Source organism: Phyllostomus hastatus, unplaced genomic scaffold, assembly GCF_019186645.2.
Source record: "Phyllostomus hastatus isolate PE091 unplaced genomic scaffold, TTU_PhHast_1.1 phas_contig_38, whole genome shotgun sequence".
NCBI lineage: Eukaryota > Metazoa > Chordata > Mammalia > Chiroptera > Phyllostomidae > Phyllostomus > Phyllostomus hastatus.
The window spans coordinates 21133416-21146124 of record NW_025333869.1 but is presented as its reverse complement, the minus strand read 5'-3'; the positions used below and the strand labels follow the sequence as shown (position 1 = coordinate 21146124).

The window sequence follows — 12709 nt, the reverse complement described above, 5'->3', positions numbered from 1 at the left end:
GCTAATGAGGGCAGAGTGTGAGCCACGGGCAATGATGCTGGGATATTAACTGTGACAGGAAGCTTGATCATAATTATCTTAACGAGGATAGGGTTAATTACAGTGGAAACTTAAAAGTTCTCTGTGTTTGAATCCGCTGGAGCTGAATGCGTTGTGATGTTTTGTCATTTTGGTATGACTTTGGAAAAGGCACTGGGATTCTCCCAGCGGCTGCAGCGGCTCCTGGGGGAGCCCAGCCGGAGCCCTGCACGTGAGTAACTGAGATGGTACCTGTGGGTGAGATAATGGGCAGCTTTCCTGCTGGTGCAGTGGGAGGCATACAGCCTGCAATGCGCTTCCGAGGTGCTGATTAGGTTTCTAGAGCAAACCACCTGCCACACTGAGCAGAGCAGAGCACACACCCGTCTCCCTGCCTGCCCTTGGCGTCTCTTGCCTGGGCTAGGAGGATCTCTCTCCAGCTGGCTGTGCTGAAGGAGCAGCTGAGGTCTTGTCCTCCCCCGCCAGCCCCTGACCACAGCAGACATACCTGCCTCTCCTTCCCAGCCCACCCCTCAGACACCTGCAGCTACTGCCAACCAAGCTGGTGAGTAACCCCGGAGTGTAGTCGCCCCTTCCTCAGGGCTCCTGGGACTGGGGGACATTTTGCTGTCTACACACAAGGTTAGAGCAGAGAAATTACAGCCCTGTCATCTTTCCTTGTAGCTATCATAGCTGTCCCACTAAACAGCATAGATCCTGTGGCTCCTCAAAGCCTCTTTGCCTTGTCATTTCATTTAACAGCACATATCTATTTGCAGGCATTTTGAATATAGGGGTATGAACTTAAAGATTGATGCAAATAATTTCTTTCTCTCTCCTTCCAGAAAAACAGCAATAATGACAACAACAAAAGTAAACTATTTTTAAAGTAAAAAAGAAAACCATCTTCCAGGTGTTTGTTTGTTTATTGGCCTCCACATGCTAGCTGAGACCCAGAAATGCTGTCCCCTCCAGGTTTACCCTTCAGGAATCTCTTTGCCTCCTGCCCCAATCCCTCAGCTGTGAATTATGTGATTAAATCACCAAGGGCATACCACACTGATGACATGAAGACAGGGATTTATAATTAGCAGCCCCCTCTCCCCACCATGTAGCATTGTTCCCTTTTAACTGAGCAGCTAATAACATTACATGGCAAAAGGAATCTCGATACCAGACAGGTGAAGGGGGATTGGAGCTGAGCTTCCCGACTCCTCTCTGAAGTCTGGTTCCACAAGCCAGTCTTGGGCCCTGCCTGGGGCCTCCTCAAGAGAGAAAGGCAGTCTCTGTGGGCACTCCCTCTAGTGTTACCAGCTTTGTCCCTTTTCATGCTTTGTCATTTTGTTTTATGCCTCCCCTGAAGCACTCTTGGAAGGGAGCTTTCTTTTTCTTGCCAGTTGCCAACTGTTTGCTGATTCTCATGATATGAGTATTTGCATAACATAACTTGAGAACAATGTGCATTTGGATGCTGCCTCTGACCAGAACCCAACTGATGTTTGTGCACAAAGGACTTATTAGCCATCCATAAGGTGCCCTGACAGGGAGGTGGGAGGTGGCCTCAACTCCCCTTGTGGTAAACAGAGCCTAGTTCTGAAAACCACTTTGGGATACTCACCCATTAACCCCGTGGAAGAAGGGACATAGGGAAAGGTCGAAGTCCCTGCAGAAGGCAGACTCACTGCACACCTTTGTGCATTTGTTTATCTGCCCACCCTCTGCATCCTGAACAGCCCTGCCACGCAAGTCAGGGCTTCCAGAAGAATCAGTGAATGAAAGGAGGAAGAAAAAAGGAAGAAACAAAAGTTGTCAGTCTTCTTTCACTCATTCTCCATAAGATACTATGAGCTGGGATCAACTTAGAACAAGGCTGTTCAGATGGGCTATTGTTCCCAAATTCACATTGCATGTAACTAGTGGAGCTGATGCAAAATTCCAGACCTTCCTGAGTAAGGTATATAAGTCATGTTTTCCTCCCTGAAACATGAAGAAGATGAGAAAGGAGGAAGAAGAAATGAGACTTAATGACCCCACTGACCCTAAACCCGAAATGTATTTGGTCTTGCTTTCCTGTTGCAGAGCAGGTAGTGTTGGCTGTAGGAGGATGCATGGTCTGGGTGCTGGGCCCTGGTGGGACCCTCTGAGGATCAGGCAGAAATGGGACAAGCTGGTGGAGCTCTGGGCCCAGTAGAGTCTGGGGATTTAATTAAATATTCACAATACATATCTCACCTCTCAAGTACTGACTCTGTTTCAGAGTCCTCTTGGCAGAGGTCCCACAGGGAAATACAGATGCATCGAGAAAGTTCTTGTGCTGGAGTTCACACCTACACCAGATGCACAGGCATTGCACATGCAGGCAGGTGGGTCTGTCATGTACGTGCTATCAGTAAGTGAATAAATAGAGTGGACAACACCTCCCTGATTTGTCACATTTTATAGCTCAGCCAGGAGATCCCACGTGAGTCCACCCTCTGGTTGATGCTAGAGCTTAGCTGTCAGCCTGTGCAAGCTCAGCACAGCTCTTGGGTCTGGCAGGTGACCGAGCTGGAAGTATGTGTGTCTGTGTCTGTCCCTCCACCGGGTGGCTGTCTTTAATTAATGTCTGTGAGCACCATATCACTGCCCCTCACCGCCTCTACCTCTAATACTCCAGGGCCCACATTAAGAGTTAACTTTCAGCTAAGTGCATAAACAAGGCTGTCTCTCCTTTTCTGATACTTTTCTTTCCTGAGCTAGGTACTTCATTCCTTCAGATGCCTGTTTACTTACTGCCTTGACATCTACATTGCTGCACTTGATGCTTCCTTCAAAAATAAAGTGAGAAATCCACTTTCCATAAATTAAAACAATGACTTCAAGCCAGGAGCATTGAAATAGAAATTGCCCCAATGCTGTCCCCCTCCCTACCTCCTACCTCTGCTCTCCAAAGAACAAGAAGTCTTGAAAGAAAAAGAAAGAGCTCTCCCAGACCAGAGTGATTATGTGCTTCCTAGATGCCTTGCCTTTGGGGGCAGCCACAGGGACACTGGGCAGAAGCAAATTAAGTGATTAGTGAAGAAAAAAAGCAGAGGAAAAAGAGTCAAAGGCGGTGAATGAAGAGAAAGGATGCCTTCCTTGCTGTTTCCTACCACTGTGCAGAGGAGAACTGCTAAGAAATGATACTTGAAGTTATATTTATTATTGTAAGAGGGGTATGATATTTCTGGGCAGGAATGATGGATGACAACTTAAATTTGTGTCCAGGGAATGAAGGTGAACTGTGACAGAGTTATTTATCTTGGGAATGGAGGTTAGGGTCAGCCCAGGCTGGGTGCCTGAAGGCACAAGACATTGACAAATTTATCCTGCAGGCCGTATCTGAAGCCCTTTGTTTTGGATCCTGGCTACTCACTAAGTGACCCTCATCCTTCATGTTGGCAATGCGTGAAGGATGCGGTGAGTGCCAGCGGCCCCTTCTCCCCCGCCCCCGCCCCCGCCCCGGCTCCCGCTACTAATTCTTGTCATTCACTTTGCTGACAGGCACCAAGCCCAAACTATTCCCAGTCCTGAAAGGGAAGGTTAAAATATTTATTTCGGCTCATAATGGCCTCCCTGATTTAGTGCAGGATCATTTTTCCTGTTGCCTTTGTCATTGCAGGTCACTGGAAGGACTGAGCGCGTTCGGGAGCCTGGAGGAACTCATCTTGGACAACAATCTGCTGGGGAACGACCTCGTGTTGCCAGGGTTACCCAGGCTTCATACCTTAACCCTCAACAAGAACCAAATATCCTTGGCTCTGCCTGTTGCCCCCAGTCCCCGCCCAGCCCCACAGTGGTCCCCTCCAGCTCTCTACCTCTCCTCCTTTGCCCCACACAAATACCTGCAAAATGTCAAATGAGTTTTATGTGTCAGCTAAATTAAAGTATGTGAAATACAGTCCATGGGCAGACAAAGCGTTCTGTCTACTGGCACTCGGGACACTTCAGAGTAATTTATTATAGGTCATTCATAAATGAAATGCACCATTATATCTTCCTGTTGCTCCATTTTAGTGTAGAGATCTAAGTTATGGCTGTGAAGAAATCTTTTTAATAGATAAAAATAGAGAAAGAAAATAATGTCACTGCTGCCAAGAAGGCGAATCCAGGTTCTGTTTGCTTGGGCTTGTGTGGGAGGGCGGCCTCTGGTGGGCAGTAGAGGGTAATGCTGCTGAGCAAACTTGGCCTTCACGGAGGTTTCTGGTAGGCTCTGCTGCAGGCTTGGGCAACAGTTCTGGTGAAGGAGATGGGGAAGGGGCTAAGGTGGATAATAAGTGTGAAGCCCAGGCCTGTCTTTGTCTTTCATCATGGTTATCATAGGAGGGTCACAAGAGAGGCCTATGACAGTCAGTCTAGCATATGGCGGCTTCTTAAGTTGGTGAGATGAGGCTCAGACTAATTGCTCTGGATTCCAAGTGAGGCTGAGAATGGAATCAGAATCTTTACTGAGCATTCCTGTGGATCAGGCCCTGTGTAACTTTAAGTATATTACAGGATGGGGGAAAAGTAGGTTTAAAGTTGTGAGTACATGAAATACAAAGTTTATTCTTGTATTACTTATTATTGTATTATTTTTCCATACGAACAACTATAAACCTATTTTTGCCCCACCCTGTATTTTTAATTCTTGTCAAACCCCATGAGAAGGGTGTAGTTACTTCTTTCATCTAGATGGGGAAGGAAGTGAAATATAGACCCACAGCCAGACATTTGATGAGATGCTGGGTCCCAAATTCAATCTCAACTGTGGCTGTATCCAAAGTTCTCTCCTTTCTACTGTATTGCTTCAGACTTGAAGTTCAGGCACCTGGAGTGGTTTAATCAGTTGTTCATGATCACATAGTAAGTTAGAAGTAGAAAAAGGATCAGGACATTTTTCCCTAGACTATGATATAAAACCAGATGCATATGTTAAGTTAAATATAATATACATATATGCATATGTCAGTAATTAATAATGATTTGCAAAATCATTTATTGTTTATACTTGTCATAAGTTTACACATTCTTTATTCTGTAAAATTTACTACTCGTGCTCATTATTAATGTCACTTTAATAGAAGAAGGAGAAAGCCTATAAGTAAATACAGTCTTGATTATAATGAAATGTTAATGAAATTTTTTCCTTTCATATTCTTTGGTCGACTAAGTTTTCTGGTCATTGTTTCAAAAGTGTTATAGTTAGTGTGTCTTATGGCTTCCTTGGCTGTCTTAGGTGACCAGTTGGAAAATATTCTCAAATCAACCAAGAATAGAAGGATTATTAGATGAGTTTGGATGCCATGGTTCCTCCTTTGGGCCACAATGCTCATATCCTCTGCCCCACGTCACTGTAGAGAATTAGAGTTCTTGAACATGTGTTCATGAGTCAGCTTAATCATGCTTAGCTGTGAGGCCTTGGACAGGTCATCCTCTAAGAGCCTCTGTTTATCATTTTTACAGGAATAAAGTGGATTGGATGATGGTTTAACTTGCAGTATCACTGTCACCAGAGATTATCAGGCCTCTTGGCTCTACAATGCTGAAAGACTTTCTTCATCTTTGGTTGAAACTTTTCCTGCCCCATGCTTCAACTTCTCCAACCTACAGCAATAATGCTGAGGGAGTAATGACAGTGGTCTGGAAGAGAGTGGAGCAGAAGGCTGACCATTCTGTTACTGTGGTGCTGTATAGTACTTCTTTATCAGTAGATACAAAGGTCACAGTTGGCTCTCTTGGGATGCACCACAGCTTCCTCTGTCCCCTCTGGGCTATCAGTATGATCATGAACATCGACTTACTTTCCCCTATACTTGACTCAGAAGTCACAGAATGAAAAGCAGGTACAAGTAGCAGTCATGTCAAATGTCATCCTCTTAAACTAGTAATTCTCACTCCACCCTTTTGGCTAACTAGCTTTCCTACCTACCTGAAAATAACTGAGGCTCTCCAACAATTACACAGTTCCACATTTTGCTCTTCCGACTCCATGAAAGGCCTTAGACTTGGGCTCTATCAGTTAGCTTTGCTGCATAATAATCCACACCAAAACTGGTAGCTTAAAAAAAATTTCATTGATTTACAAGACTGTGGTTTAGCTCTTTGGTCAGGGCTCAGATGACAATTCCTTGGCTAGTCTTGCCTTGGGTCACAGTTATGCAGCCAGTCGCAGTTATTTGAAAGCTTAGCTGGGGCTAGATGATCTGAGATTCAAATGTCTGGAGTTGGTACTGGTTGTTGGTTGAACTAAATGTCTCTAATAGGCTAGCACAGGCCTCTCCTCATAGGAGGGGTGTTCCAAGAGCCAAGCCCTATTGGCATCATGTGTGTTGCTGTCCCATGACCAAAGCAAGTCACATACCAAATGTAGGACCAACGTGAGAGGGGACTATACAAGGTGTGAATACATAGAGGTATGACTCATTTCATTAATAGTCTAACACATGGACCCTTGATATTATCTCCTTAAGCTTTTACTTGATATTTGTAATAAAGGGAGACCTAGAATCAAGGAACTATTGACCTTCTAAAAAGGTATTAACTCTGTTATAAATTAAATATTATTTTAAACATATTAGGAATCTTGCTATCAAAAGGGGTTCTACCTAAAGTTCTTGTGTGCAGTTTTTTTTTGTTTTTAAACATATGTAGAATGATTATTCACCCTCACCCATTTTATCTGCTTTGCAAATCTAGAATTTTCCATTTGGGTTTTACTCACAGTTAAATATGTTTATACAGTGCTTGTGTTACTGGACTTTGGGAACGTGGGTTATGGGTTTCTTTTATTTTTTAGTGAGAGGTACTATCAAATAGTGCTTAACAACAACAGATTATGAAGCCAGACTTATTGGACTTGTACCCAGGTCAACCACTGACTGCATGACTTGGACGAGTTACTTAACATCTCTGTGCTTTGGCTTAATATGGGGACAATAATAGTACCCCTCCCATAGGTTATTGTAATGGTCACTGCAAGAATCTCACAAATATTAAGTTATAGTAACACAGTAAGTTCTGTATAAGGGTTAATATTATAGCTATTATTATTATCCTACAGCATTATGTGAACTTATCTGAAGTTATTTGAGCCACATTATAACCAGCATCAGAGTATAGATTTGGAGTGATTCTTTGACTTATAAATTTAATATTACCCTCATATCATCCTGTGAGTTTGGTATCCCTGGGAATAAGTCTCATTTCTATGAAGAAACTGGGAGAGTATGAACTATTGAATTCATATAGATTGTTTGTGTCAGGCTCAGTCTAGACCCCAGGTATGTTAATTTTCAGCCCAGACTCTAAAACCCAAGGTAGAGGAGCTATTGCTGCACAGGAAGAGGAGCTGAGAGGTAGGAGGAGTCAGCTGCTTGTGTCTGGCCTCACAAGGCCCTGCTCCCAGATGCAGAGGGAGCTTATGAAAGATTCCACATCCTAAACCCAGCATTGGGCACATTTCTTCCCAGTTGAACACGGCCTCACTTCCCAACTGTGTACCTCATGCTTGGGCTCCCACATTTGTTCCCCCAGCCTTTGTCCCTGAGGGCTCTGTTCAGCCCTCAGCTTTGGTGCCCTGTCCTGATATACCTGGAGTCTGGTCTTCCCAGATTACCTCTTCATCTCTTGGTTCCTAGCTTATCTCACTTTCCTTCCTTAGGTTCATTTAGACTGGCCCTGTAGTGACTGATGGGCCATGGAATTGACCTCCTCTCCCCAACATTAACATTCTTCCTCCCTCTATCTCTATCATCTCTGCCTCTATTTATCTCTATCTGTCTATCATCTTTCCCTTGGGAGCATGTACACACTATCCCTGGCTCTCTCCCTGCAGGGATAGGTACTTGGTTATGGTCTCAGTCATCATGTCTGAATATCCAACCCCAAATAATGGAAAACTGAGATGGTAGGAAAAATGGATATCTAACCTTTCACCCACTCTTCCTTCAGGGGTGAGTAAGGGAAGGGTGATCAGTGACTTCATTTTAAATCATGGTTCATTTCTTCACTTTTTGTCTCCCTATGTGCTTGAGCACATGTATGAAGAGATAGTGTGAATTGTAACACCAATAAGGGAGACATTAATACAGATGGGATGTGCTCCAATTCGGGAAGCTGGCCTAGTGTTCCCATATCAGCCGACTGCATCATCTCAGGGAAGTGTCAGCAGCTTGCCAGAGGCCTCAGTTATGTTTTTTACCTGTAAATTGGGAAATATATATTTCAGAGTACTATTAAAAGATTTAAATATATATATATGGAAAATCACTTTACACCCAAAGACTTTATGACTTCTTGGTACATTTTAAAGTTAGCCAAAGCCTCAATGCTTGACAAGAATAAGCCCAAACTGGAAACAACTGAGTTACCGATCACAGTTGGGTGACAGCACATTATGGTCTCCCACAAAAGCACATAAGAATTTTCATTGTTCACCATAAAATTTCCTTTATATGTTAGGAAATGGTGAGTCATGTTTTCCTAGAAATGCCATTTCCTAGGTTCTAGGTTTAAATATAGACAGTGTCATCTACTGGTAGTGTGACTTTGACCCCAGTTTTCTTAGTTGTTACATAGATGTGATAATATTTCTGACCTGTGTGCAAATCAAAATGAGATAATATATCCTGTAGATTGTTTAGTTAGCATTAAAAAAATCCAATAGTAGAATGAGCTCTGGTTGTAATCTCCCCAGTGACTATATATGTTGCCCTTTGACCTGGAGCTTACCACAGGAGGAACGTACGTCCTATTTTCTCACTTGGGAAACAACTTCAGACCTGTGCAACTGGCTGTGGTGTTGCTTTGATCTTGGGCCCTAGCAGGAAATCTCACTTGGCAAGACCAGCCATGACAGCTGGGCTCTGCAATGGCAACTTTCTATAGACAACACTAAAACTTTCTAAATGGTGAACAATCTTGAGAAGACTTGATGAAAGAAACCAGGTGTGTGCTGAGAATCCAGCTGGACAGAAATGAAACTGTGCTAGGGAGCTTCAAATATGTTAAAGAGGTTTAAAAAAAAACCCCTCGAACCTTTAGGAGAACCTCTGAAAGTGTCTTGACTGTGGTGGTCTTGATTAGCCACAGACCCCAAGTCCCTCCTTTGATGGCCTCTGGTTAATTATCTATGCAGGTTGACAAAATCCTGCATTATCTCTTCAGGAATGTGCAAATTCTATCTGGAGCTTGCAATCAGGAAGAACAGAGCTGGTCTTTGCTGACCCAGGAGACCAAAGAAGCAATTAAAACTCCTCCTCCTGCTTCATTCTCCAGTGGTGGTATCACCCTGATGATGAAGTTCTGGTCCACAGCATCCATGAAGGAGATACTAGTGATCCCTGCCTGGTCTGGATTTGGGGAAGACTACCTGGCCCAGCCCAGTTGGTCATTTAGTGGGTAGTTGAAAAGATTGGGAAGATGAAGTAACTTCTACCATATGCAATATCCTAAATGAAGCAGTCTCAAAGACTCTAGAAATCCAGAATTCCTTGGATTTATTGGCAAGATGGCTGAAGCTTCTTGCAACCTCTAGACCTCTTGCCCAAGAAATGATCAAGAGATTCAAAGTCCACATCTCCAGGGCCTCCTGCTCAGGGGCAGATCTAGATTTTGTGGAGTGTGAAACTTACATAATTTGAGAAGGCCCTTTTAAAGGGAAAGACTACATAATTGTGAATGCAAAATTAGGTATGAAGATGACTGTTACTGGGAATAAAAAATGTATCAAAGCAAATTAAAATTTAAGTTAAAATACCACACATTAAAATGTTTAGAAAAGTAAATATTTTTATACTCACATGCCTATATAAAAACCTTTTTCTTATTTTTCCTGAAAATTCCCTTATAATTCTGTTACATAATTTATATTTTATACTGAGAGAATAGAAAGACAATTCTATCTAATTGAAAATTGATTTGTATTTTTAATAGTTTAGGGAGGTTTCTTTCAGGTTTACCAGTCCTTATTTGTAATTTCACCACTAAGTTATTGGTAAAAAATTTAGAATTATTAGGTATTGAAAAAGCTTTTGTATATTTTCTTCATATATGAGCTGTAAGATCTTGGGAAATTTTAAGTTGTGTGTGTGTGTGTGTGTGTGTGTGTGTACACTCACCAACTTAATCTTAAATGTTCTTTGAATTGATTAACTCATTAATCATTTCATCATCAGCTTTATGTTGGTCCCCACATGTTGTGTCAGCATGAGTGTTACTGAGTGGCAAGAATATTACTGGGAGCCATTCCTACTGGTACTGTTGTAATAACCAGACACAGAAATGACTGCAAACCACACAAATATATCCCACTGAATCCTAATAAAATGCCACTTCTTCATAAGTTTCTCTTAACCAGGTTCCTAGAATTTCCACAGCTGCTTCAGTGTTATCCAGCTCAAAGCAAAATGTGGTGGAAGTCATCCTAATGAAGAAAAGCAGTGATCTTGACCAGTTGTGCAACCTACTTTTGTAAATTTTGGATAATATATTGCCATGTGATTCTATTACTAGGGTTTTTTTTTAGCACCCTGGAAGAGACATCTGTAAGCAAGGAGCTCTCACATGCAAGCTTTTATTAGTTCTGAGTACATTTACATATGAACATTTACTCAGATTAAACTGGACCTCCCTGGATGGTGGCATGCTAGGTTTCCATAGTCACTAAATGTTGAGAAATGACTGGGAGTTCAGTCCAACTCAGTTGCCCAATGTTTCCTCAGCTTGAAAATATTGCCAGTTATGAATCCTATTCCTTCATGTTCCCACCTTCGTAGAGAAACTAAAAAAAAAAAATAGATGAAGATTTAAGGAGTTTTCTCCTAACAGGGAAATAGGTTTTTGTTAGACTTTTCTATCCATAGTAGAAAGGGCTTCCCCTATGTTCTCAGGGCCGCTGTCTACATATACAATTTGAATCCCCCAAATCATGTCAGTAGCATTTTGATAGCCCACTCTCTTGCAATTTCACTAAAGAAATATTGTGCTGGCTAATAGTAGTAGTGAACATTTGGCGGCCTCCCCCCACCCACCCATCCCCAGAAATAGAACCTGGTCTCGAGGCTTTAGGATGATCTAATAGGCATGAGTCTAGTGCTTCTTGGGACATCTGATGGGTCCTATGTGTGGAGTAGAGGACTGGAGTGAACCATGAAGGGAAGAAGCTAGGACTGGGACTGAGGCCCATACTGGTCCAAGTCCAGGCATGGGGTACCCCACCTGATGATACTGTTGGCCCCTGAGGTGTCTTTCTCAGGGCCTGGGGACAGCACTGCTAGAGAGAATCGTGGCAGACTCTTTCTTCTCCTCTTCCTCATTTTCCTGATCTTCTTCTTCCTCTTCCTCTCTCTTAAATGTTATAATGATTGCCATTCATAGAAAGATAGACCTGTTGGAAAAGCCACAATTCTCCTGAAATTATTCACTGTCATTTTAATTGGCTTTGTTTAAGTGATTTTCTTAAAGAGAATGACAATTGAACTTGAATTGAAAATATAATAAGTATGTTTTGTCTTCATTAATGAAAAACATCAATGTTTTCACTACTGGCCACTTACCCATTGTACTTCCAACTTTACCTTCCTGCCAGGGCCTTCTTGTTAGTCTTCTCTATGTGTCCCCATTACCATCATGCTCATCCCAGTGGTCCTTTGTGGCCATTCCTGGATGTCATTTGTTAAAGATTTGGAGAATCGATAACATCAGCATCCTTGTCTTTGTTTAGAAAATGGGCAGACATTGGTCAACTGAAACGCACAGTGGATGAGTTTGCTCAGACCATCTTTTACTAGTTTTCTCCTTTTGCTTGTGCTCTCCCTCTTCTTGCCTCTGTCTTGTTCCTCCCAAGGAACAGTGCTTGTCCTTGTATTTGATGGTGTCCGAGTATGAATGTAAAGATTGTTTGAAGGAACTTTAGAGAATATAAGATTTAAGGAAAACTTGGACTTCCACTGTTTGAAGGGTCATCATGTGGAAGAGAAGAATATTGTATTCTTTGTGATCACAAACAGTTAAGTTCAGTCAGTGGGTAGAAATTCCAGAAAGATTCAGTCTCAGAGGAAAGGAAAACTCTCTTATGGTTGTGAGCTAAAATGAGGTACCTTGTGGTGACCCCTTGGCAGATATGTAAGGAACTGGATTCAGATATTGGTTGGATTTGGAGTTTATTCTTGTGTGACAAGTTGAAATGAAGTAGGAAGAATCTGGGTAACATCCCATCATTAGATAATATCCTGATGGAGTAAGAGCAGATAATTTTTTAATTTTTTTCTCTTCTCATAAATTCAGGTAGACCTCTGAGTCTTTGACTCTTATATGCTGCCTTTGTCTGTATATCTTCAGCCCCCAAATGCTCTGCTGTCATTCCCTGTCAAGGACCTCATTCTGTCTCCTGTCATTAATTCACTGCTTGTATCCATGGGCTCCTAGTATTCATGGCCTCTCTCTGGCCTGTCAAATCACCATCTTGCTTAGGGCCCAGCTCATCTGATGTGTGGCTCAACTGAAGAGTTGATGCATGAACTATTCCTTCCCTTTCCTGTGATTCCTTGAATATATTTGGTTTGGGGAGAGGTCTCGGTGTTTACCTTGACAGGACAATGGATCCCACTGTGACGATGAATCTTGGAATAATTTTACCACCATGCCTCTCCTTGGTCTTTCTCTTTCGGTTTATTTCTTCATAGGACATGAG

At 42.5% G+C, this 12709-nt stretch overlaps 1 protein-coding gene across 2 annotated transcripts in view; it reads left to right on the top strand.

Annotated features, from left to right (window-relative positions):
* Nucleotides 1-12709, top strand: part of LRMDA (leucine rich melanocyte differentiation associated) — a 1077770-nt gene that overhangs the window by 620641 nt on the left and 444420 nt on the right. For both annotated transcript variants that reach the window (XM_045842270.1, XM_045842271.1), the window contains one exon: nt 3659-3785. In XM_045842270.1, coding sequence (XP_045698226.1) covers nt 3659-3785 — 127 coding nt within the window. The remainder of the gene's footprint in view (nt 1-3658; nt 3786-12709) is intronic.